At 36.2% G+C, this 27,887-nt stretch overlaps 1 protein-coding gene across 12 annotated transcripts in view; it reads right to left on the bottom strand.

The window, feature by feature from the left end:
* Window positions 1-27,887, bottom strand: part of FRY (FRY microtubule binding protein) — a 233,281-nt gene that overhangs the window by 5,686 nt on the left and 199,708 nt on the right. For 9 of the 12 annotated variants that reach the window (XM_068672761.1, XM_068672771.1, XM_068672785.1 and 6 more), the window contains 9 exons: window positions 26,814-26,984; window positions 20,896-21,096; window positions 20,210-20,371; window positions 16,440-16,603; window positions 15,041-15,230; window positions 8,644-8,793; window positions 7,689-7,787; window positions 7,154-7,237; window positions 1,440-1,457 (listed from right to left, as the gene is read on the bottom strand). In XM_068672761.1, the coding sequence (XP_068528862.1) occupies window positions 1,440-1,457; window positions 7,154-7,237; window positions 7,689-7,787; window positions 8,644-8,793; window positions 15,041-15,230; window positions 16,440-16,603; window positions 20,210-20,371; window positions 20,896-21,096; window positions 26,814-26,984 (1,239 nt within the window). Of the gene's footprint in view, window positions 1-1,439; window positions 1,458-3,597; window positions 5,779-7,153; window positions 7,238-7,688; window positions 7,788-8,643; window positions 8,794-15,040; window positions 15,231-16,439; window positions 16,604-20,209; window positions 20,372-20,895; window positions 21,097-26,813; window positions 26,985-27,887 lie in introns of those variants that run through there. The other 3 variants (XM_068672710.1, XM_068672753.1, XM_068672794.1) reach the window with 2 other exon arrangements.

The raw sequence follows: 27,887 nt of genomic DNA, 5'->3' as shown, positions 1-27,887 counted from the left end.
CCATTAACAAGCCAAAATTAGAACCATTTCCTTAGTGTTCCGGTTCTCAAAATTTCTTTATGAGACAGACAAGCCCAAGGGTTGAGGTCAAAAGAGATGTTCTTTGGAAGACCTCACCTTTGTTCATCAGGCTACCTGGCCATGAACAGTCAACCAAGGGCACTGCCAAAACCTGGCAGAGCTACTTTCCCCCTGAACCCCATCCCGTGGGAGGTTGATGGAGGAGTGGGAGCAGGAGGAGAGTACCAGGTGGTGGGGGGTGCAACTTGGCAAGGCACAGCCACATAGGGGAGAAAGATAGGGAACACTTGGGTGACCTGCTAGTACAGAACTGAATTATGTGCATGGACTCAATCTCCCAGTGGCCAAAATGATGATGAAGGGCATCAAGGACTTGACAACTTGCTCGGTGACCATTCTCTGTAATTGAGGCCACACAGAACTGCCAATTTGCATCTATGTTTTGAACCGTCCTCCTCCCACAGTGAAGACTGATTATCTGAAGAACCTCCTGGAAAAGGCTCCGGCTTCTGGCTTCTCTTGAACCATGCTCAGGCATGTCGGAGGCTGGCTGGCTCCCCAGCCTCGAAAGGTGCCAGCAGTGCACAGGTAACGCTGGTGTGGGGAGGCACGCTCGCTCCCTGGTCCTGGTTCAGTAGCAGGGACACACCTTGAGGATATCCAGTTGGGATCAAATTCAACCCTACCCAAATTTTGGAGAGCTGGTAGTGCTAATTAGCAGTTAAACACACATATACTTCAAGTTGTTAGGGAGTTAAAGATTAACTGAAAACCAGGACATGGTGTAACATTAAAAAATATATATATTTTGCGATAGCTTGGCATGTAACACACCATTTTTTAGTCCTTGGGGCACAGTAATTCAGTGTTACCCTTCTGGCTGCTACCCTGCGTTAAGACAAACTAAAGCTGCATTGAACATTCAAGTTTGACTCAGTATTTAGTCACTATATCAAGCAACTCAATTTTTCAACAATTCTTTCTTCCTGAGTAAGGATTAGTAACCAATAATAGTGAAGGTATTCATCAATGTATAAGCAAAAACAATTTAAAACAACTGTCAACTATAAATTGTAGTTTTTCATTGAGACAAATAAAAAATTATGAATTTTAAAATAACAAGTAATTGATCTTCCACTCCAACATATTATTATAACCATTCAAAGGTTTGATTTTTGAAAAGTTATGTAAATGACAATTTTAAACAGCATATGAAAGTGTCAAAATTTAGGTAAAGTATTTTTTAGATTTCACAGAACACACCTTAGTAAATTATTTTAGTCACTGCATGTAGAACCACATATTCTACAGGAAAATTGTAGCAAAAAAGGAAAACATGCTTAGAAGTAAACCAGTAAAATTGGGGTGTATTAGTCCATCTGCAGATGGACAAAGAATATGAAAGAACTTCAACTTACTGCAAGAGATTCCATTTGCTACACAGCAAGCATGGCACAGGAGAAAAGGAAAGGAAAGAAAGTATAGTGTCAGTGTAATGCATGCAATAGGAAGCACAGCCCATCTTTAATAGCATAATTTGTCAGCAGTATTAGCAATGCTTGCCTCAACCTGGTGACTGGTTGGAAATATCACATACAACATGCACAGCACTCAATAAAATCAAGCTCTTAATTCTAACTGTAAATTACAATCTAAATATCCTCAGTTGGACATTCATATTTGTTAATTTTGCTTTATCCCTCCCACTCAGTAGCTCAGGAGCTTACGATGAAATTGTGTTAGAAAAGTCTTGAAATAATACTTTTATTTAAATTTGCTGTCCTTATTATTAAAATAACTCACACAGCAAAGTGCTCAAAGCATTATGCAGGGTTTTCAAGCGACTAACAGAACTGAAATTTGTCTTGTATAAATATTATGTTATTTATTAATACTTCTACTTTTCGATGTAATACGTCTGATGACATTTACAGGATAAGCTTTGTGACTTCTGCATTTATTACTTGGCACCTTACAATGGAAATATTTCATATGTAACTTATGACAATCATATGAAAAAAATCCATGGAAAATGCCAGTTTGGTTTGACTACAAGGCAGTGCCACATGTTCAGATTTGTATTCCCTCCTCTCACCAGTAATGATTCACTGATTTGTAATTCTGGAACTATTAAAATGTCAGCATAATTCTTGTTTTAATAGCAGTAAAAAATCTAATTTACCCGCATTAGCATTTCAAAGATTAGGGACTAATGTCTCAGAAATAAACTTCTCTCCTCAAAAAAGAAGTGTTCCTCTTCATTTATCAAGAACCAACAGTTGCATTCTGTGCATTTTTCAGGCGGATTTCCTTATTATTTATATATATTACATTCTCATGTCATTTTAGATGAACAGAATGATATCAATGTTGTAACTAACAGACTGCAATGGCATCTGCCCAGTTACAGCCTGATGTCAGTGCATACGCACACAATGTTAATAAACATTTGAAATTCTTATTAAAATGATTTACCTTACCTTCAATACAAAGGCAGCAAACACAGAAATGTCAAGTAATGCTAACTTGGTATAGCCAAGCAAAGCCTTTTGGCTTGGCTTTTTTCCATGGGCCTTACAACTAAAGAATGTATGAAAAGTATTTTCCTGAATACTGCACTACCCATCAATAAAACCATGATAAACAAAGCTTTAGCTCCTGTAATGTTTAATTGTACGGCTTTAACATTGTTCGAATTTATTTATTTATTTATTTAACTTAAGAGTATTTAGTACTCTTATAAAAACCTTCCTTTACATCTTGGCTTCCCTGCAGTTTATGTAAATCAAGCTTTGTAAAGCCAAGTCTAAGACAAGAAGACAAGAGCAGACAGATCATTGTGCTGTAGTAAATTCACAGATACGCTGATTTCTGTTTTTCAAATCTTGTTTGCCTCTCACTTAAGCTGCTCTGAATCTTAGCATACCACCAATTTACACTTAGACTTTCAAAAATACCAGAATCCACATATAATTTCTATCTTGCCATGGAATTTACTTTAAAGAAGGAGAAATGCTGCAAATTAAGTGAATTTCATGGTCATTTTTTCCCCAGAAAACAGCTCTCATTTTTTTTACTGCTTCCAAAAACAGGGAGGCAAAATAAATAAATAAATAAATAAGAGGAGGTTGGGGGAAAAGAGAACTGGGATTTCATCGTACATGAAAATTCCTCCTTCTTCAGTGGAAGAAAGCATATTGATCTTTCAGTACTACAAAATCTCCTTAAACTACTGATGGTCAACTCAACATGGCTCTGCAATTTTGTGATTGTAACTTGTTTTCCTTTCAGCATAAATGAAATATTCCTTGGAAGTTGAGAAAATACTAATTTTTGGACTAAATGACATCTCTTCAAGTCTCTCATGCAGAATGTTCCTAGCTTTCACTCTTCTCCTCAATCTCTAGTTTAATGCCTACAGTAAGGGAACTATGACACTACACAATTAGCATTTTTGGCAGCTGAAAATACTGGATATTATACTGAATGCTACTGAATATAGCTAGCAAATGGTACACCTAAGAAACACACACAATGTTGTCCACAACAGCAGCACTTTGATTTATCTTTCTATTGAGACAGAGAATTATCGTTCTGTAGTATTAGCAGAGCAAGAAGATAGCAAAATACTAATCTTTAGGTCACTATCCTTCTTCCTTTTTTTTTTTTTTTTCCTCCCAAGGAATCATTTTTACATACTAAAAAGAGATGAGACTTACGCACCTATTTTTTAAGATACTGAAATTTTGATGGCAACACAGTCTTCAGTCTTTAATGATACAGGAGAGTCCCATCATAACAAAATAATTGCTGTCTGCAAGGGTTTTTAATTGCATTTTATTGAGGTATTGTATTTGACTTGGTATTGCAGCAGACAAAAGCTTTTTCCCACAATCTAGGGAAGTGGGTATATGTATCAGAGACAAAAAGAGAGGTACAGCATATGTTGCTGCATTCTTAAATACCCACTCTTCTTGAAATTAAACTGTTCTGTCAGGAGAAAGCTAAAACCCAGCTGTGGTCCTCTAGAAAGTCTGCTTGCAAGAGCCAAATTGAAATCATTGTCAGTCCATGGATACGTCCAACAGCAGTCAGATGCTATGCCTGGAGTTGTACTGTGACTCAGTTTAACTCTGGATTACTATGGTGTCAAGAAGTAGACCTCCAGCCTTGTTGGTGGCCCAGAGTCAACGAACTTTACCCACAGGGAAACTCATCATAACAGGTCCATTCTGATTTTTTCCAGCATTTTTTTTAAGGAATGCGGCATGTTTTAAATATCCACTAGCAGCTTCGTAAAACTTGTGGTCTTTGTAAAGCTTGTGATCTTTGAGATGAGCATGGTTTAAGAAAGGCGTATACTGACTTTGGACTTACTGAATAAACTGAATGTCTCATTAGGAGACAAATATTTGAATTAGCTAGCACTAAACGACACGAAAAATAGGATCTTGCATGTATCTCCTTACAAGAAAAAAAGAAAAGAAAAAAAAGAAAAAGAAAACATCATAAAACCAGTCTTTGACTAGATTAAAAAAAACTCCGTTTGGTAGGGTTCAAGGATGCACTGATAGCTTTACTCATCTGTTACACCTGAAGAGACAGCAAAACAGTACACGCAGTTATCTTCGCTTATAAATTGCCTCCTATGTCCTTGAGACTCCGCAGCATCAAATGATTAAATGTAGCATCAAAGCTTACAAATCAAAGATGTACAAATCATGCAGTCTGCTGCAAGAATAAGGGGTGGAAAGACATTCTGGGACATTCAGCTATTACCCAATTTCAGAAAATTTGCTAACTCGAGCAGCTGACCTAGACAACTTCTATTTAAAGCTTCTTCAACGTCAGAATAAGCAATTTTTGCCTTTGCCCATTTTCGGTAACAGAAACAATGGTCAACAAATCACATGCAATTATTTAGAAATAAAATTTGATTAGAGAAACTGGTGCCAAGCTAACCACCCCCATAGGCAGGCATAGCTCCATTTAAGTCATCCCGTGACGCAACCCTTCTTGGCAGCACTGAACCTGGTCCGATGTCTGTCTCGTGAGCAGAGTGGATTGTTTTCACCTCCAGCTTTTTCCAAGGTGGCGGTAGGTTCTGAGAATCACAGATTCCTGTCCTCCATAGGACAAGGTATTGCTTTTTCTTCCTTACGATTATTTCTGAACCTTTTCAGAGGCAACCTGCTTTTGTGTTTTAGCTAGGCATTTTTTTATGCCAGAAGTTTTATGCAGGATTTCAGGTCTTAGTCTAACCATCGATAAGTCTAAGAGTTTAGACAGGTTCCCTCACAGCTACCACTGTAAGACGGATTTTTTTTTTCCCCTACAATTGCTAGATTCTTTGGCATTCCAGGCTGAGGGAGAAGAGGAGAGGAAAGGTGTGAAAACAAGTACTTGCCAGTCTAGGAATCACTTTTCCTTTTCCCTTTCTAATGACATTTCCCCAGTTTCCCTAGACTCTCCCTCCCATCACTCTTGTTGAGTAAACAGAATAGATTATTACGTATGAGTTCCAAAGTTCCCTTGGGAAGAGCTGTTTCAATTGATAGGTGAATCCAAGGAGAGGAAAATAAATATATGCCTGTTATCAAAGACCTACTATTCCATCAACTTCCAAGGAATAATGCACTTCAGGCTGAAGGGACATTGCTGGGGATAGAACAGGGATTCCTGCAGGACTGAGAAACCCGTTTTCTTCAATCTGCTTGATAAGCAGTAAGAATACCGACCCTTGTTTCACATTTAATTCTGAAACAAAGAACATCTAATTTCAAAAAGATAATTAAACACAAATGGAGCGTATTTATTAACTTTTAGATGCTTTTAGGCCATTTATATATTAGCTCAGTTCATAGTTTACTCCTTCTCCTCAGCATTCTCTCTGCTCTACTTTTTCAAAACACAAACTAAAGAGCCTGTGTTCTGGGTCCTTCTTTCTTAGATTTGAGAGTAGCTCACTCGTAACATCCCTGTACACCACAACAATGAGCCAGTATCTCATTTAAATGCATTGGAAGAGGCGTGTAACTTTTGCTGTTGCCACTGCCAGATGCGGGAAGATTAAACAGTTTTCCCAACACCTGTGATTATAGCCAGAGGATTTATTAACAAATCAGATTTGCTAATAGGGTCAAGGAAGCCAAAAAGCAGGGGTGGCAAGGATATGGGATTATTGAGAAGGCACAAATGAAAACAAAAGAAAAAACAAACCCCAAACACAAGTGAGAGCAAACACAGGAAGATGCGTACGTAGAGATGGGAATGAGAAGTTAAGATAAAAACAGAAGAAAATAAAATGAATTAAGGGAGAAGACAAGCAAACCAAAACCAACATGACCATAAAACAAGGTCTTTCAAAAAAAAAAAAGTTACAACAGGCAAGTTCTGAAAATGTCGTCATCACCTTTTGTAAGATAAAATACATGGAAAGAGGAGATGTCACTTTTTTCTACATGCTGTTGTTGCTTCCTGATTTTGGCTAATTCTCCCTAGCCTTCTCTCTTTCCAATCCTTCAATCTTTTTCCTCCAAAAATAAAAAAAAAATCCCCACAAAACAGTTCCCAACTTATTCTATACCATTAAGATATCAGCTGTTTCCTCTACTTAGTATATTAAATCACAGGGATGCCAGCTGATAGTGATAATCTCTGAGAAGATTGATTTCTTAACTGGAATTAATATACTAAGTATATGTGTTTATGGATATATATAAATAATTTCACTGGCCATTTTACAGTCAGTAACTGTAAATAACTGCAAATATTCATAACTGCGAATCTAAGTGGATTTCAACCAGACAGGTCTTGCTGTTTAGCAGATTGAGTCTGTAACATCTGTAGATAAAATGGGTGTAATGTGGAAGCACAATACATCCGGAGTGATTTTCAGAGACACTTTGTTGTGGGAAATTGATTTCTGATGTGGTATCTTTCTAAAAGGGACTGCACACACAACTCAGGCAGGGTTAGCTCTGAATACCTTTGAGTCCTGAGTGTGAAAACTGCATTATACCCAACCCCAGCAGAGAGATGAGGAGGAAGTATACCAGGGTCTTGTGGGTCTAAGAACAGGCTATATTGCACGTCACTTTAGAGGAGCAAAATACTCCCCCTTGCTCATTACCTTCTCTTCTGAGTCCCCTGGCTGGCAGGTAATAACTCCATCTCGTGAGCCCCCAGCAAACGTTGCTTTGCAGTTTGCAAGCCACTGTTTTCAGAAAGAAATGAAAGAAGGTATGTGTAAGGCCTATAGCTTGATTTGTAGAAAGGTAAACAGTATTTGTTTTCACACCATGGCCTGTAAACAAAATTTGATGATTGTAATTTTTATTCACACAATTTCCTTTGACTATAATTAAAAAGATGTATTTTTGATTTTTATTAGTATTTGAATCGCATAAAACAAGAAAATGATTTAATTAATTGCTAAATAGGAGAAAGAAAAATGTTTCTAAAATATAAAGGTACTTTAAGGTACTTTTTTTTTTTTTTTTTTTAAAGTTCTGGTTCATATGTTCAGAAAGAAACATTTAATGAATCTAGTACCTGAAACATTTACTGAATGTTAACTGAAACAGATTTGACATTATCTTCAGTCTCCTGACATAGTACAAGTATACATGCATACAAAAACAAGAAAATGGCAGAATCCAGCATACCGAGAGTGTTGCTTCCTTTCTGTTGTTGTATGTGTCCAGGTATTCTTGCAGTTCTAGGACACTGAACTTCAGCTTTTCAAGAAGGCCACAAGAGAGAAGCTGGAAAAATGAAATCAAAAACACTAGTAAATGTCACTATAAAAGTATAAAAATACTGATAGAAAATATATTAGAGAACATATTTTGCAAAATAATAGATTTACAGATATTTGCACTGAAAACTGCTTGATTTTATGTTTATGCCACAAAGAATACTATACTGAGAGCCCAATAGCAACAGGTGCACCTATAATAATTTGCACATGAAATCATTATCTGTGTTTAACAGCTTGGTGAAAGACTTCCCTAAAATAAAATACTGCTCAAAGCTTAACTAGTTAATCTCCACTGCTCTCTAATGGTGTGAGTTGCAGCTCTTCACAGCCACAACTGTGGGCCAAAAGCAGACCCAAGATTAGACTTCAGAAGTTCCTACCTCACTGCTCCTCTGTGAGGCTACACTGTCATTAAGCTTTTGGACAAACTTGGGCCAGAATGAGAACAACAAGAGCCACCTCATTTCCTAATATAAATATAAATATAAATATATATATATATATATATTTATCATCCAGTTCACATTAGTTGACTCAAATGAAGCCACTAAACATATTTTCATCTTCCATGCTGTGGTCTATAAAAAAATAGCTTCTCCTTTTCCATTTGTGGGGCAGACACTTGTTTTATACTACTTTTTGGCAGGCAGGCTCAACACATCCTATTGCTCATCTGTCAGTACTTACCTAATGAAGTAATATGAAAAATTAATAGAAATTTGATTAAGAACAAGACATAAATAGAGATGGGAGGCAGGTACCTTCTTGACATATCTGTTCAGGAGTTGCCCTAATGTGAAACACTCAATGAAATACCACACTGCCACACAGTACGTGCCTTTTGAAAGGAGTATACTCACTGTTTCTGCATCTACAAAAAGAGTAGGACATTCTGAGCATGATGTTAGCATCTGGGAAGACCTCACAAACTTGGAGCCTATTCCTCGCAGGTTGTCTCCCAGGTAGCTAGCTGCATCGCAGGTTAGAAAGCAGAATCTTTTCTGAATATTCTGTAAAACAAAGTACAGCTTATCACATTCTTTACTCAGGTACAAGCTACTCTCATCTCTGAGGAAAATTGCATGCTTTTTTTTTGTTGTTTTGTTATTGCATGTGTCTTGCACAGTAATATGCAACAGAGACCATCTCCTTCTGGACAACTGAAGAACTGAATGCTTGCTCGAGGATACTGAGCAATAATTATTATCACAGTGTAGAGCTGGGCAGCTGTGAAACTAGTTACAGAGTTAGTAATTATCTACTGCTGAAATGTATTTTTTATCAAGCTGATTCAATCTTTATACAGCTTTTTATCCACATGCATATTTTTTTTTATTTGGTTGTACAGAGTTAACAAAGTTGACAAGCATATTACTTTTTCTGCCCATTCCGGGCATTGTTTTGTTAGTACACCACGTCAAGTGGCTAATCAGACAATATAATGGACATCCTAATGCCAAACAGCAGCACGAAAAAAAACACAAAACAAAACAGAAAAGAACTTTTGCTTTGCCCTGTGGGAAAAACCTTCTTACTAAAACTTTTCTGCTGTTTGGGTGGACTCCAGAAATACCGCATTGCATCCGGGAATTCTTCTCTCTCTTTTTTTTTTTTTTTTTTTTTTTTTTTAAATATTTTGAGTCTTAAAGCAGTTTAGTCTTCCAGAAACATTCTAGCACTGGTATTTTCTTTTCAGTGGCTAATATAGAAAGCAAGTAGTAAATAAAAATATATTTTAATAAAAATAATAGTCTTGCAAGACCTGAAATAATTGTATTGATAAATACAGAGCAGGCTTCACTGCCAAAACATATCTCACTAAGGCCAACTGCCCAGCTGGCGGGAGTACCAGGAACATGTTGTTTACAATAAAAGGATGCAACACTTTTATATGATTCACCCCACATAACTTCAGGCATTTCTCTGAGGAAAGTTAGTGAGGACCTATATCACCGTGAACATTCCTTACTGGAAAGAAGGGCTTTCTGAACAACTATTTGGGCAACAAACATATAAATGGCCTTTACTGCACCTGTTCTGGGGCCTCAATGTGAAGTAATTAAAAATCAGGTGAGCTCAGTTCAGACATTATAGGTAACAGATGTTGCAGAAATGGATGTTTATTAAAAAAAAAAAAAAGAAGAAGCTAAAATCACATTGTAGGTAGGGTATACATCATAACTATTCTGTAAAATAGTTAAAGAGAAACTTTCTCGACAGCACCATTTCATCATTGCTTATCTGTGAAATTCTCTCTAAACTGAGCTGGCTCTGTTCATAGCCAAGATCACACAGACTGGCATGATACCAGTATGGTACATTTCTACCATTTTGCTTCAACACAGAAAACAAAGCCCTACACATGTCACTTAGCACATAGCTCGCATTCTCTGCCGCACTGAATCTGTAGCTGGGACAAGGGGCTCTTAACTAATTACCACCAAAACAGGTAAATAATTATTTTTATGAGCAACTAGCAGAATCATCTAAATCATAGGGCTTGGTGACAGTTGCTTGTTTACTACTTGGATATCTTCTGAAAGACTAGGTCCAACTCAGTAAAACTTTTGCTGACAGCTCTTCCATGAAAGGAAGGAGATCTAGATTTAAAACTAACCAACAGAGAAGAGATAGCTGAGAATGTAAAAGTGGAAGCAAGTTTAGAAAGATAGATCATGGGATAGAAACTTAGAGGATTCTATACTGACTGGAAGGGAGCTCTGGAAAACATCTAGTCCATCCTTCACCTTGAAGTGGGACTGGTGCTAACAACACTAGGTAAGGTCAGCCATGGATTTTTCTAGATGAGATGTGAAAGCTCCAAGGTCTGAGATCCACAGCCCCTCTGGGTAACCTTTTTAAGGGCTGCAGTCCCTTTGTGGGGAGGAGTAACTGAGTTTATGATTCTGAGGCAACGATGAAGAGAGACCACAGAAAAAATACAGCTGAGTGCATTCAGAATTTGCAGGAAGGAGCCCATGAGAAGCAACTTCATGGGGAAAAGGAGATAAGAAGAAGAGGCCATTTCTTTAAAGAAAAAGAGGACAGAAGTACAATCTGTACCACTTAAGAGAAAATACATTAAGCCATATACCTGGCTAAATCATGATGCCTTCACTCAGGGAAATACTCATGCAAAGAACAGAACATAAAACTATTCCATTACTAACTTGGGCACCAAAATTAGAATGACACTGTTGGCACAATAATCAGAGAGGTAGATGCCAAATTAGAAATAGAGAGAATCACAAGAAAATATTCTAGAGATAATTCAGAGAAAGGCTAAGGACTCACACTGGAGCTGCTAACAGATGTTACTGAAAATGCCTTCTTTTGACTTATTGCTCCCAGAAAGGACATCTGGGTACAGCTGAAATAGGTAAACATCAATTGGACTCAATAAAAAATCAGGTCAGAATGGATCTTTTTACATCATTGCAGATTAGGGAAATTCATGTTATGATAATTGTAATACTGGGTAAAGAAATCTACAAGCCGTAATGATTATATTTGAGAACTCAGAGAATACAGGGTGTTGTAAAAAACATAAGAAAAGTGTTTATCTCAAAAAGCAAAAGGAATTACAAGTTCGGGGAACTGTGGGAATGTATAAGAGATAAATAATAGACAGTACAGAACTCTTTACAGCCAATCGTATAAAACCATTTAACTTCCATGAAAGGCTTAAATGCTATATGAGGAGAAGCAATTGATATGTTGCATATTAATTCTTTTACTATCTTAGAAGTGAGGTAGAAAAACTTGGTCTAGAGGTAACTAGGTATGGAAAACCATACAAGGTAATTATCATCATCTCACTGTTCAATTTTAAAGATAAATTGAGCAGAATTACACTGGAATCTGTCTTAGGCACTAACCAAGTCGTTAATGAAAATGCTGAATAATGGAACATATAACATGCATATTAAATGCATAGATGATTGAGTTGCAGTGCCTGCAAGCTCTTTGGGAGCCAGGGATCTTGATAGACTGGAGAAATGGTGCAGGAAAAGAAAGAAGGACAAGGTTGTACACCTAGACAGAAACAGTCAAGAGAGCACATTCAGGATGGAGAGTAACCAGAACGGCAAAATTCTGTAGAAAGAGATCTGCATACTAGATTGGATTACAAGTGAAAAATGAATTAACTCTATCCTACTGTAAAGTAGTTATGAGAGAGAAATTTTTACATAGAAATAACTTCTACAAAACATCTAATCCAATTCCAGTCAGTGCTAATAAAAACTTAGGCTGAAGTAAAGAACCCAATCTTGCTTTTCAAGGAATACACAGACTAACTGAAAAGAGCCTATAGCAACAGCTAGGAGTTTCAAAAATGTGGCTTATGGTGAAGGTTGGAAGAACTGAAATTAAATAAGAGACAGTTTGGATAGGTGAAATCATAATAATGGTCTACAAACTACAAAGAAAAGAGGAGTATCACTATGGATAGAGCAAGCAGTCTCAGACATAAAACACAGAAGTTTTGAAATGATTAGGAGTCGTGACTAAGTACTGGACTACTTTGCCTAGGAATGTTTTGAAGTTTCATCTTAGCCTAGAAGTTAAGAACAGTTTAGAGAAAAAAGTTAAAAAGACCAAAACGAACAATGTAGTCTGGGCAAGATACGGACCATGAACTCCTCAGGTTCCTTCTTGCACTCATCTGTGAATGAGTTTAAACAATTTTAGTTTATTTTAAGAACATAACTTCCTCAAAACATTTTAGTCATAGCTTCATCAACACCTGATCAGTCTAGTGTTTATTATTCAGTAAACATATTCTTCCTCTACTGCATTCCTTTTCAGATATTCATGGAAGCAACAATCAATCCACTGTTAAAAATACAACAGACTTAAACACTGCCCTAAAGTATTAAAACTTGAAATGGTCAGAGACCATATATTGGTATCTGGGTATTTTACCTCACTAAATAAATTTATTTTGTAAATACACGGACTATCAGTTCTATACCAAGGTATCTCAGTATTGTCCTTTTGGATGCAGATTACAGTGACTGAAATGTTTCAAGCAAGGCCTGAATGCATCATATATTTTATGAAACGGGACTATTGGGAGTAATTGTGCCAACCATCACCATTATATCAACTATGCGTATGTATATGCCTGAATATAGTCGCTGTGTTTTCTGTGAACGTAAATAATAACAAAACATTCCCCCATTTTTTTTCTTGTTAACATGATGTTTCCTCTTCTGGGAAGAGGATTTTTAGTAACAAAAAGGCTCAACTGTGGAAACTACTTGCTGGCTCTCAAATGTACTTGTCTTAATCAGATGGTCTTCTGGAAGACATTTGATTTGACAGAATACGAAGAGGCAGCTTAGAGCAGACAGTTGTAAGGATTATCCAGAGATCTCTGAGATACGACCAGTTTACAGGAAAAGTACTTCAATAATTTCAGGAATTTTAAACAAGCTTTGCGTATTGTGGGCAAACATCCAGGATACCATCAACTTGATGCAGACCAAAATGTAGGTGCCCTGGAAAATGCACTTCCTTCACTTCACTAACTATTTAGTTGACAGGCTATTCCAAACAAGGATTTTGTTTCACAGTTAAATATTTTGGCAGTACTTTCTTCGTGATCCTAGCAAATATTGGTCTTTTTTCTCAAGCTTCCTGTTTGTGAGGGTCAAAAATCTTTTAAGTTATTGGATGAGTAGTAAAGTTTAACAGTGCAAACAATACAATTTCAGAGAAGCTGAGATCTTGTGAAAAAAAAATATCTGGAAAAATAACAGAGCTATTTTTATAAACGAAAAATACATCTGTAGCTCCATCTAGAAAATCCTGGTTTGTTGATACTATTAATACCTTTAAATTTTCTTTGCTGTTTTTCATGTTATACCATTATTGAAAAACCTTTTGAGAGCAGTATTGAATCTTTCTTATCCAGTTATCTGAAAAACATTAGTAGGCTACCTTTCAAAAACAGGAGAAGCAAGTGCACTGTGTGTATGTCATGATTTGGATTTATATAGGCACTTCACAGGTAATGTTTAGGTCTTGCATTACATTATATTTATTTTTTTGCTTTTCAAAAGTACACGACACCATTTCCATCTCACCTCTTCAAGGAGGACAAAAAGGACAAATAACTCTCAAAATACTTGAACAGGGCCACTAATCTCTAGGACTGATGTGTATTTTGTCTTTTTTTGCTGTTACATCATGAAGAAACACAGGGTTAATTTTCAAAGTTGACCTGTCATGCACTTAAGTCAATGCTGGGAGTTTTTTTTCAAATGGTCATTTATCGGACAGTGTTCAAAAGAATGCCTATCTTTAGGTACCCATATTTAAAGTGGTACGGTGTTTATAAGAGGATGCAGTGTAAAGCTAGAGAAGGTATGCAATTAACTGCAGAGGAAATAGGATGGAAAAGACAGTCCTAAAGCATGATGCTTCTTTCGTGTAAGAACTGTCTTAAATATACCAAAGGATCTTGAGATGGTATATTTATTAGCAGGGTCCCTCTTTGCTAATAAAAAAAATTGCATACTCCGAGACCACAGGTAATTTAAATCTGCATGAAGTTACGTAACTGTTTTGTACTCTGCTGCAGAATGTGATACGTCCTGCAGCTGCCTCATATAAAGCAGGAAAAACAATAAAAAATGCTTTAAAACTAATTACATGCAAATACAGACAGTGATTTCTTAGAACAGCTTATACATTTAATGTCTTTTTTCTTATTTTCTTGCATGATTCTTATCTTTGTATGCACACAGTTTTAGAAAGAAAAAATGCATTTCTAGTCTTTAGACACATTCTCTGGAATTTATTTTATATGATGGCAGTTGGATATTTCTATTCAAATTATTAGCTACAAAATATTTAATAATGTTGACATTTACATTGGACATGGTCAAATTTCAACAGGTTATGTTGAAATAACAGGTTAACAATAGTTTCAGATGGAAAGGCTATTTCCTCTCTCTTACAGTTGTTGTTTCAGACTACTTCTAAAGTACAGAATAAAATACTCTTTGAAGTGGATCCGCGTTTTGTAATGTTATCTTCAAAGCCGCAACTATGAGATACATGTTACTTTTATGACAAAACTAGTCCTAGAGGACAGTTCTGCATGATAGTCTAGTATAATTCTGTAACACGCAAAATTAAAACAGTGACACCACTGTTAGTTCATCACTAGTACCACTATTAGAGCCATCCTAATAGCCATACACAATCTAAACATTTTGATGTTATCTCTTAAATGTATTTTCTCACCTTAAACAGGGAAGAGAACACATGAAATGTATAAACTGCACAGGAACCATCAGAATCGCACATGAGCTGGTTGATATGACTACGCCAGGCTTCTTCTGCATCGTCACAGGCTGCTGGCTGAAATGCAGCAAGGATGGCAGAAAAAAATGGCGAGGGTGGAGGGGAGGCATTTCGATCAACATCTCCAAAACTGAAGGAGAAAAGAAAATAAACTGTGATGAAAGGAAAATAATGAGAAGGTGTCAGATAAAATACACTATAATTGAGAGATGTAATCACAGGACCAATTACAGCATCTTTCTAAAGATACTCATCAACTTTCAAGTTACTTTTGAAAACTGGCAAGATGTTGGCCACAATGAGAAAAACATCCAAATGAGAATTCCTATCATCATCTATATTTCCCCATCCTGGGATACTTGAATTGCTTTATCATAAAATGGTTTGGAGGAAGAAGGTTAAAACTTCACAGGATGATAGAAGCCAAGATGAAAGACACCTCTTCTGGGAAAACTTGGTTATAATAATGTATAGCAAAACGTATATTTTGAAAAAAATATCTCAGCCTGTACAAACATTATACATTCTGACCCATTTGGTTTATCACACTCCCCCTGCTAATATAACGGATGGGAGAAGATCTATCTCTTCTCCCCATTCATAAGACTTCTAATCATTCCGCCATGGTCAATGAAACTGGTTGACTTCAATTTATAAAGGGTACTAAGCTACTTGACCCTTTGGGGTGGAGAAATACTTCCTATGGCTCCCAAGAACGGGAGTTGTGATTCTGAAATGTGGCACAAAGAAAGAGAGAGAAGGCCTCTCTATGCATCCTTACTACTTTACTCTTCATAAAAAGATGTTGACTGCAATCTAACTCAGCATCCAAAATCTGAAGCAGCTGCACATGGCAAGGAAACATCTTGATGCTTTGGTGCAACATTTACTGGGGTCCTGCCATGATCATCTGGAGGCTTCAACAGTACACAGTACTTCAACAGTACACAGATTTTTGACAGTACTGTGACCTCCTTATGACCCACAAGCAATAAGAAGGATGAATGCATGGTTGATCTGTTGAACAGTCAACTAAGCAGAATTTATGTTACTGCAAAACTTTAAAAATCATTTTTTTAAAAAATTTATTATGTGTTTAATGACTACCTAGATGTGTAAGGAAAACAGGATATGAACTGTTCATACAGAGTGTCTTGTTCTTTTTGGAGTTGAACAATAAACCTGCTGATAATTTTGACACTGTCTTCATACTCTAAACTCACAAGAGCTTTACATCTCCAGTGACCAAAATAGCCATTCCATGATATAACTAACACCTTACTACCACTTTGTTGTACAACATAACAGCAGTTTTACATACACTAATATATACAAGTACCTGGTAAGAGCGAATTGTTCCAGCCTGTCAACTTTCTCTTCAGTCTCTGTCATATCCAGACTAAGGCTATCACTGCATTCAAATGCTCCAGGGAGTTCATTTGTAGACCCAGAAAGGTCATCCTCATGTACTGCTATATCTTGCTCTTCATGTACAGCTTCAACCTAGGGGAGTGAATGATGATGTCTTAGAAAACAGCAAATTAGTAAGTTAATACCACTAATACCTAGAAAGTGCTTAATGAAAAAAAGAAAACACACATACTTGACAGAACATTAAATTGCACAGTTATTAATCCCTATACTATAAAAGACATGAACCAAGTTAAACTTCAGTAAAAATACTGTATTTGCTTAACTTGAGGTCTTGGACCAATGTTGGTTTTAAGTATTTCTTCAACTCAATTTGTCTAGCAAAGAATTTCAGATTTCAATATAGTTGGCATCATAACAGGGAAGTATTTTTTTTTTTTTTCAGGAAAAACAATAGGGTTCTTCTTACTGCCAGGCTGTCCTCGCCATTTAGCACTTTGCAGGGTCCAAGAGTATATTAACAACTCTCAAAACATATTGAAAACAATCACTGTCTGGAAGATTGTATGCATGCTTAGAATTGAGTTATTCTTAGCATGTCATATTTACATAGTAACTGCCATTCAAGAGGAACCCAGGCCATGAAAAGGATTATGCTTCTATCATTTCCTTCCCCACCTCTTTTTTTTTTTTTCAGTCCATTAGCATCTAAAGCTAATGGACACCTCTGATTGCCTCTCTTGATTTCTTCTTGAAATCTTTCCAATTTGTCTTGCATTTTTAGTCTGAACAAATTTTGTTTCAGTTTTAACCTTTTGCCATTTGTCTGCACCATCCACAGCATTTCTCCAAAGCAGTTCCTGTTGGGATGACTGCAATGTGAAGTACATAAACTTTATTCTTTCTTCTTTTCTGTTTGAGGTGTCTCATGAGGTGTGTGCTTATGCACAGATGTATATGTGCATGTATTTATGTGTGATGTGGGCTGGTAGGGAGGGAAGTTTATGGCAAGTTGAATTTGAAGTGAAAAGAGGCCCTCTGCAGGTTACCAGACAGGCGTGAATCCTGCAGATAAATTTTTGGGATTTGGATTTCTGAAAATTAAACAAGATAAGAAATTAAGTAGGAGAAAGGTGGTTGATTTTTTTCTTTAATAACCTGAAGTGATAAGAGTATTTCTGAGTCCAAGAGGGATGAAATGAATCACAGCACAAACTGTTTTGAAAAGAGAAATAAAAGCTAAAAGGCTGGATTATGAGAATAGGAGCCAGAGCAACTGTCAAGAAGCATAAATGTTTTATGCTTTGTCAAGAAGAAGGTAGTATTAACCACTTTCAAACATGAAATGCTACTACTGAACTATTGGTTTGTTTATGGCAATGAGAGTGTTTGTATGAGGAAAACACAGTTTGATGGGATAAAGTGCAAAGAAAGGTGAAACAAACACCTCCCATCCACTGGAGTCCAACAAGATGTTCAAAAAAGAAAAAAAGTGAATTCTAAAGGTTGTAGCAATGGATTTCACATGTAGGATTAGAATACACTTCCAAAAATAGAGGAGTTTTGATAACTTGAAAAATATGTAAGATAATGTTATCTTAATCTTTGCATCCACATAGCGTAATCTACCATTGCCTTCTGATCCCTTATAAATACTATCTTAAATTATTGCTGTCACTATCTTTAATAGAAAATAAGTTTAATCAACTTCTTCTGATTAACAATATCATCTGGATTTTGGCACTGAGACATTTGAGAAGGCCTTTTAATGTCTGTTGCTCTCATTCACTGCATCTATTTAAAAGCAGAGGTGGTATTTTTGTTTTTGATTGTGATGCAACAACTAAACCTTGTCATATAGCACTAAAGAAGTAACAAACATTTTCCTCTGCATTGTTGACATACCATTAGCACTCTGGAAATAAAATCTCAGACAAAAAGCAAAACAAGAAAGGACTTAGATTTTGTGTTATCAAATTAAGTAAAAATTACTGAGGTGAAAGTTTCAAGTTTTCCGACTAAAAATTGGATGACTTCTTCCTTAAAATAAATACCAAACCAAGCATTTTAACTTTATTTATACTTCCTACAGTTTGTTTTGAGTAAAAACACAGAAGTATGCATACTAAAAGAAAATCTCTTTGAGGTAAAAAAAACACTAAGAAGGCACTCTGTGTAGAGTTTATCAGTTCAAGTACCCTTCGAACATTGGCAAATACCTGTCAACTCGGGTTATGTACCTCTCTAACTTCAAACCTGTCTCAGGACTAAGTGAATTTGCCTGTCAACCTCACAAGAAACCACTGTGCTTTTTCATTATTTACATTACTTTCTGTTTCCAAAGCTTTTTGCTGAACACTGGTGCATCACATATTGGGGCATTAAAGACATTTTCATAGTAAAGATTACAAACCCCAGGCCTACACGAAACTTCTGAACTGTGATTTGCAATTCTTAATGTGCGGCACCAACAGCTACTACATCTGAAGGTAGAAGATTAGCCACAGTCACCACCTGCAAACGTATCTGTTCAGACTATAGCTTCCTGAACTGAAATTCTGCCAACTTCTGCTTATAGACAAGTTATTATGTAGAAATTACCAAGAGTTGTTTTGACAAAGGATAATCAGTTTATATTTTCCACAACCATTATTTTAAGGAGTTTCCCTCCTCCCTGATCCTTAAGCACATTTCCCTCCTTCTGTCCTTTCTCCCTCTTAGGGAGGTTTCTAGCACAATTAGTCCAATACTGAGCACAATTCCAACCTCCTTTTCTACAACCTGTCATCTAGAATTCTAGTTTCTGTAACTTCAGTAACATGCAGTGTACCCATTACTTGCGTGGCTGCATTTAGAACGAACCAAAAGCAAGAACGGGAATGAAAGCTGAGGAATACACGAGGTAACTATTTTCCTTCCCTGTTCTATTCTTACACTGCTCTTCTGCCTAAGAAATCCAATCCAGACACGACAGAGAAAGCTTTACTGTTAAGGCAGAAGTGTCATAAATCCACAATAAAAAACCTTCAGATTATATTTCTGGAAAGAAAGTGTTCACCTAATCTCCCAAAACAAGAAGTATTATCAAAGAGGAAATTAAAGAAACTGCCCTCACACTGACAACCATTTACCAACCTTACATTATGTTCGTCTTCTGATACATTTGTCTGAAATAAACTGTGATGAACATGGTTGTTTTATCCTCGCAAATCCTTCTGCCTCCTTCCACCCAAGATGGCTTAATACTGTGGTCATGAATTTAAAATTTCTGAGCGTCTGCCAAAAGGCAAGAACTGAATCCAGTGCACACAACCGTACAATAGGTTCCCACATACAAAAAAATCTCAGTGAATACATGCATACACCCACCCCATGAGTTGGCATACTGTTCTGTTAAATCAGCATGAAGAACAAAAAAGTATTCCTTTAGAGTTGTAACTTGTACCCAGTTCATGAATTTGTCTTCTAATGAGCTAGTAGCATCTTGGTGTATATATAGTGCAATATCCTCAAGAAACAACAAATAAAAACTTTTAATAAAGAAAGCATAAGTAGAACAGAAAGGTTATGAGTGTTCAGGAGCATATGAATATACTGAATTATACCATTATGTACAGGAAGTCAGAATATACTTGCTTTCACGGATCAAACCTTTCATGAACGTCTAAGTAAAATAAACTTGTCAACATGTTACATTAAATTCATTGTAGTTGGAAAAGAAAGTAAAATTTTATTCACCTTGGATCCTTCAGACACTTGGAGATTATTCATATCAGGCAAAGACCCATCAAAGCTAGATGTTCCTATATTAAAATGATGAGGGTCTGCTGAAGTTGTGTCACACGACGTAGAAAGTGAGTCAATGTGGTTTGTATCCTCAGAGGGGGAAAGATTTATAATCTGAACAAAATACATCAAAAGCACAAAAGAACTGAGTATACAGCTACCTTACCAAACATTGCTTTTATGAACATGCAAAGCAAACATTATATTAAAGGACAGTGACAGTGGCTCTATTAGCCTGTACATGTAGTCACAGTATAACCCTTTCAATATTTTTATCACAGAAATTGTATGCAAGCATCCCAGAAGTTAACAATGAAAACCTGACCCAGTTTGCAAAATGGAAGTCTTGTTCTATTCTTTCAGTATTCAATTTATCAGATAGATTTACTACTGGTCACTTACGCAATTTGTGAAAAAAGGCTATCTAATCAGATACGATGCTTTCTGTGTTTTGAATTTTGCATTAAAATTCTTGCATACATTTTCAAATAAGGGAAAAGCAAACAGTGAGAAAATACCGCATTGAATGCCATCCCCCAGAGTCAGCTGATTAGATTGCACCTGGACAAGAGGAAACTAAAAGCCCAGCTTATTTAAAACAGCCCAATCTATTGTTAAATTGCAGGTTTGCAACTCACTAGGTCTGAGTTCTCCAAGATTTGGCTGGTGGTCAGGTCCTCCTCCTCTGATGACTCATCTGAGTCCTCACGGTTCATTTTGTTCAGGCTGGGCGTGCTCCCCGAGAGTTGGCTCTCCTCCAGCAGCTGCATGTCACACTTGTCCAGGCTATCCAGAGACCGTCTACGAACTCCCCAGTTGAAGTTGTCCATGCTCTCACCCTGAAATGGGATGTAGGGTCAGCTTCCTTGATTTGATACTCATCATATACAACGAATTAATCATTAGATCAAAGTTAGGTCAGGAAATATTTTTTTTAAATGTAAAAATATAATACAAATTTGATATAGACAATACAAATTTGATATAGACATTATTTTGTTAAGCTATAATGTAACAGGAGCATTTAAAATTGTCCAGCGCTTCACCTGCAGGTAAGAGCAGAAGCATGGAAATGACAGTTAAATGAAGAGTCATTCTTTTCAGTATTAGATGTGTTTCATGCATTTGCCGATTTAACAATTCATTTTTTTTTGTAAGTCCATGTATACACACATCTCAATACCAGTAGAGCAATGACAGGCAAAAGGGAAGTTTGGAAACAACTTTAAGGTCTTTTGCCCATGATGTTTAAAAATATTAGGAGCATGGGTCATAGCAATGTTTCAACCATGAAACATATGTTAAATTTTTAATTTCTTCTTTATGTACATTACCATAGCAATGAGTTAAGGCAGATTTGAATGCACCCTTCATTTAGCACGCAAAATGTAATAGCTGAAGCAGCACTCCTTTTAACTTTTATTCAAGCCTATGTGGTTTATTTTTGTAATTTGAACTTAGCTGAGTTACTTGAAAGAATACTTTGAGAAGTATAGTACCAAATAAGATTTCACTTTTTAAGTGAAAAATTTCACTTTTTTCATTTTCAGTCAAGTGAACTTGGTTAACTTTCAATTTGGATTTTCACATACAGTTGCATGAAGCTGAATGCATTAAGCAAATTGCATAACTTTGTTAAGCTGGTGAACTGCTACAAAGATCACTTGATTTCTTTCATGTATAAAGGTGACAAATAGTTTTCCACCATTTTTCCATTTGTTTATTTATATTTTCAGCAGACTGTACTTGGTATCACTAGTTAACCCTAATTCTCTTGCTCCCTTAGTCAAGTCTGGCCGGGTTCCTCTCCAGCAATGCAAGAGCATCTGCAACCGCTCCTGCTATGGATGATGGAGCCCAAATGAGCCTTACAAAGCAAGGGAAGGTCTACCCAGAAGCATCCAGCAGCAGCTTTGAGCCCTTTCTCTAGGTGAAAACCCTCAACATCAACATGGGAAGGAAATTGATGAGGAAAGAAATGTTTCTTAAAGTTCAAAGATGCCTTCTTAAAACAAGACTGTAAGAAGCAACATTCTTAAACAAGCAAAGCAAGTGCTCAAAATTCAAGTTGGCAGTGATCTTTTAAATATGGAACAGCTGGATTTGAGAAAAATATAGCTCTGCCTAAAAAAATCATAAATATTAGCAAATCACTGATTATAGAAGAAGTTTCTCTCGGGCTCACACAGATTAAAATTATGTTCAATCATAGAAAAAAGTCTCAGTTCAGTAATGTACTTCAGCAGATTTCTGTTTTTAAACACTTGAGTAATCCCTATTCAGGACTCAGACATTTACTGAGTGGGTGCCTCAAAGTGCTTAATGTGCAATTAATTCAATAGCAGTCTAACCTCCTAAACAATCAAACAACTTGCACAAACAGATCTTATTTTGCATCATTGCCCTTTAATGCGATGGATTTTGGAGAATGATTGGATACAGTTCAGTTTTATGAGACTCTGCTCACCTTTCATGAAAAAGTATTAGGAAAAAAGAAAGATGCATTTTTAGAAAAAAAAATATCCAAAAATGCAAGAACTGTAATCCACAAGAACATGTAGAATTAAGGAAGACATTATATTTAAGAACAAATGAAAACGATTTTTTTCATCCTGGCACTGGGATCATATAGTAGTTTTGCGCGGGAAGGGATCCAAAAACATTTAAGAAATTAGGTCTCTAACTCAAAAAAATGATTGTGCAGTTTCCAGCTACTTATTTTAGCAAATTCTTAGGCAATCCATCCTCCCCCACGAAGGCTGGAGGATACGTGCAGCAAGGGGCATCCTCCACAAAAATGTCAGTTACTGAACTAAAAAAAATAATGAAACAAAGCAAGTAAGCAAGCAAGCAAAGATGACCATTACGACCATGATCCTCATGGTGCCTGGGGCAGCTATCAGTGAATTTTGCAGCCCATGTCTATGGGCCTATTTCTTGTGGTTTTCTTCTGCAACGGGTTAAAGAAGGAAGCCAGCAAAAAGAAGAGAAATGAAAAGCGACACTTCCAGGGCATGCTATTAGAAGGGGGAAGTGAATTAAAATGAGAGAGAAGGGTGAGAGATGAAATAACCTACAGTATCTGGATTAGCATAACCTTTCTACAGGGACATCCAGAATTTAAACAAGAGGCCAACACATATACTGAGGTGGAGTCGGTTTTGTAGTCTGAAGCAGTATTTCCTTCAGAGTGAACAAGCAGGAGGGAAGATGTATTTGAGAGGCTGTTCATTTTATCTACAGTAGGAGCAAAGATATCACCTATCTTAAAAGCCACCAGGAACAAACATCAATTCCAGAGAAAAGAATCACTTATAAACATGCCTTGCAGCTATTACATAGGACTTTCCACAATCACTGCCCTCTGGTAAAGGTGCAGACTGGCCATCGCAGCTGCTTTAAACATTACCACAACGCAGGGGAAAGGGAGGCACAGAAAGGTCAGAAAAAATTGAGTAATACAATGCGGGAGACAGCAGCATATCTCCTTCAAAAAACTGGTTAAGAACCACACTTCTTTCAGACAAGTTTTTACCTTACTGTATTGACACAGTATGCAAAGTCACTGGAGTCACAAAAACATTGTAGGGTATAGGCAAACGCATCATGGAACTAAATAGTACGGTAGCATTTCCATAGGTTTGTATCTTTTAGAGCACAGGCATTTTGAGACAAAGACATTTCTGTGTTTTTGTTGTTGCTGTTTTGTTTTTTCATAGTAACTAATATATACAAACATATACAAAATATATACAAAATACTGTTGTTAACATATATATTTTAAAATTACTTCTACAATTCATTCCAATTCTGTGTCGTTGCAGTACTCACTATACATGGATAAACTGCAAGTTTAGTTCCCAAACTCACAAACACTGATGTGCCTTTCCAGGTTTCTCCATAGGGTAAATGATTCCAGAAAGGGTAGTAGGAGTATACAGCTGAATGAATTAATTTATTCAATTCATTTAAGGCTTTAAATTAATTTGTTTAGGTCATTTAAGGCACTTCAGTCAAAACAATGACTGACCTTTCTGAAGAGGTCTTAGGTATCAGCTTTAGCAAGATGCTAAAAGGAGCCAATGTTGTACAACTGAAAAGCTGGGAATTACATATTATTTGTCCATAGGAACAAATGGCATGAACTTTACTATATTTTAAATAATGAAATTCTTCTTTTGTTTCTACACAGTTTTTACGCACAGAGATGAAATAGCCCAATTTTGAAATGTTTATATTAGAATTAAGATATTTCAAACTTTGTTGAGACCATTGAAAATGTCAAAACCAAACATAATATGAAGCAGAATGTCATTTAAAACTTATTTTTGAAAAAGAACTAAAAAATATTTCTAATACAAGACAAAAATATGAAGCACTGTCAGAAGTCCAAGCACACACCTACCGCCCCCCCACCCACACACTGAAGAGGGGGAGGGCAACAAAAAAAACTATGAGGTTATTTTATAATACAAGTTTGCAAGAAGGCATAACATATACTAGCACATCTGAGTTCAAGTAGCATTCTTACCTGAAGTTCCTGGGTAGCAGATATAACAGATAGAAAAACAAATAGAAAGAATCTATGTAAAATTACTGTATTAAAGACATCATAGACAAACATTTGCCTACAGTTATAGCTAATGTTATCACAAAAACTTCAACTCTTCAGCTTATCTTCTAAGTTTGAAAATGTTCATTACTTATCTTCACATCTCTATGAAGTTTCAAAAAAGTATATTTTTTTTGATCTGGGGATGATACAAGCATCATTGACTTGCTTAAATCATAACTCTTTTTGAAAGTCTATTTGTGTTCTTGCTAGTTTAAGTTTGCCAACATTGCTTTACTCATGCTTATGAATATATCAAATTCAGACCTGATTTCAACTGAATCATTAGAGATATAGCTTCTTCTTCCAGGTTTGAATTGGGCTGAAGTATCTATTTCACTAAAGTAGTAGTAAATCAGGCAGGACAAAACCTTGGAATGCAAGGTTTCAGATCCATGGCAATTTCAGAACTGCATTATGTAAAAAATGATATTTTTAGTTATCATCACATAAAACTTGAGCAGTTTATTATCTCTCTCACAACCAACTTAAGACAAGCAATATATTGATTAATGTCAGGCCTCAGGCTTGAACTTATCCTCAAATCTTTGCAGGATCAGAGTCCATGAAGGTGAACTCTTTTGGATAGGAATTGTTCTGCACAATTATATGTAATACATATATGCTTTTAACTGCTGAAGAGAAAGAAGAAATTCCTAAATATCACTCACTGGACAAACAATTATTCTATGATAATTAGTCCCAATTCCTTTTAATATTTTGAAAGTATTTAAGGCAGACACAATTGCAGCCAGTACATCTCTTTGAGAAAGCAATTTGGAATTAATGTTCTATTATTTGTTGTTTGCAGAATAAAGCTTCTTCATTACGTATTTTCAACCACCGGTGTCACCTGCTTTTTTATTTTATTTTGAGCAAAGCAATGCACAACTGTGAGCTCAAGTAAGTGTACTTTGACAGGAGATTCCTGACTTGGAAAATAAGGGCTCTGTGACAATCTTCCATTCATTCATCCTTTCTCTTCATTGGAAAAAAAAGTGAAATTTAGATGTACTTGAGTTCACAGGTAAGGGGTCAGTTTACCTTAAATATTACTAGTGTAATTCTACAAGGGAAAAAAACTGTACACATGTTCTGATCAGGGTTAAGAGCAATGCCTGGGAGAATTCACTTATAAAACTTAGTCCAGTTTATGATAAGAGTATTGATTAAACTTTCAGATTTGATAAGCATTTGCATTCATCAAAAGAGCTAACAATTTCTGAACATTTAAATAGTAACAAAATTGTTAGACTTGTCTGGCACCCAAACAGAAAGAAGCGCTCCAAATTTGAAACAAGCAATGTTAAAGAGTGCAGCCCCCTAAAAAATTTAGCATTTCTTTAACTTTTCCCTTCATCAGTTTCAGCTAAAGATGAGCTGACCTGTCAAGACCTGATCTGGGCCCCCAGGGTTCTGCTCCTGCATGAAATCATGAAATCACTGACACCTAAGCAGAGAAGTTACCTCTCTCCAAACATTAGTGATTTCATCAGCATTTGTAAGAGTAATAACAGCCTAAAGGCCTGAATTCATATTTTGTAGGTTACTCACAAACCAACAGATTTGGAACAAATTAATTAATTTATTTTTTTTTAAATCTGCAAATCTATTTTTATTAATAATTTAGACACTTTAAAAATTGTATTTAAAATAAATTCACTTGAGAGTGAAGTCACTTAAAAGGTATTAGAACAGAGGCTTTATCTTCCAGTAACAGTTTCACAGTGTTTCCTAAAGTTGATTCAGAAAGGAAGGGTGTGGTAGCCTGTTACTGTTATGCTACTGAAGTAAACACTAAGTGAACATTATAAATAATCTCAACTCAAAGTAAAGTTTATAGTTAAACAGTTAGTTTTATGTTATAAGAAGAGTACAGTCTGTAGTACAAAGAATAGCAAACTGTTTTAATAAAAGAGATGTTTCAGAGAAAATATACTGTACCTCCCCATCTTCCAGCTCAACATCTAGGAAGTCAAAGTCCCTAAAGACTCTGAATTGTTGTTCACTGTTTGAATCATCCATGTTCTCCTGCTCCCTTGCTCCGTCTTCTGAGGACACTAAGCTTGTCTGGTGCTCAATCAGATCCAAGTCACCACAGGAAGAAAAAATCACCTACAATTCAAAGGATTTCTCTTGTAACAAACTGTTCACTCCGGTTGTTTCTTCCTAAAAGCTGTAATTGGTTATTCGGAAGACTGTATTTCCAGTACACACCTAATTCCTTCACTGAGTATTTTTAGAACACTCTTTATTATTTATGTTGGACAGGTGCCTTCAGATTAAACTTGTACAAAGAAACAACTTCATACTGCAGGAACGCGTCCAAGAATATTACAGCTACCTCCTAATGGCTGCAGATGGATGTTGCCTGGATGTTTGTATACATTTACAAGAACAAAATTCAGGGGATTTTGCAAAGCAAATACTGTCAAAGGGATGAGATAAGTTCATCAAAAAGCTTCTAGTCAAAGACAGTGTTCAAAAACATGTCAAGATTAGAAAACACAACATGCTATAACTTTTCCTTTCTTACTAAAAATAATTATATGTGCAATTTAGTTGTGAAGATGCAATGGTCCCCATCTTGCACCATAGTACAAATGATATATAAATAATATTCAAAATAATTCAGAAGTTTTCATTTCTCTGCAGAGAATATTTAATAATTATTTCTAGAACTTCCTACTTTGGATGATCTATTGCTTATTTCCTAGCACCAGACAATATTAATTTTTAAAGAGTACAGTTACAACTAGTATCAAATAGAAAAATCAGATCCCACCTCAGTTTTACCTCTGTAATTTAATTTTGTACTCTATTAAGGCTTTAGACTGGTAATACCACAGATCATTACCCTCTACCCGCTGAGCTGCCATACATAAAGCCTATAACATCACATCTGACACAGAAAAAAAGCATGTAGCTCTGTAAGTAAATAATCTTTAAGTGGAAGGGCCATTTACCCACTGGTCTATATGGTGAGAAATGCAGCATAGAGCAGGGTAAATTAGAATG

The sequence above is a fragment of the Anas acuta genome, chromosome 1 (assembly GCF_963932015.1).
Source record: "Anas acuta chromosome 1, bAnaAcu1.1, whole genome shotgun sequence".
NCBI lineage: Eukaryota > Metazoa > Chordata > Aves > Anseriformes > Anatidae > Anas > Anas acuta.
Note: the sequence above shows the minus strand (reverse complement) of the source record. Positions and strands in the feature narration are given on the sequence as shown.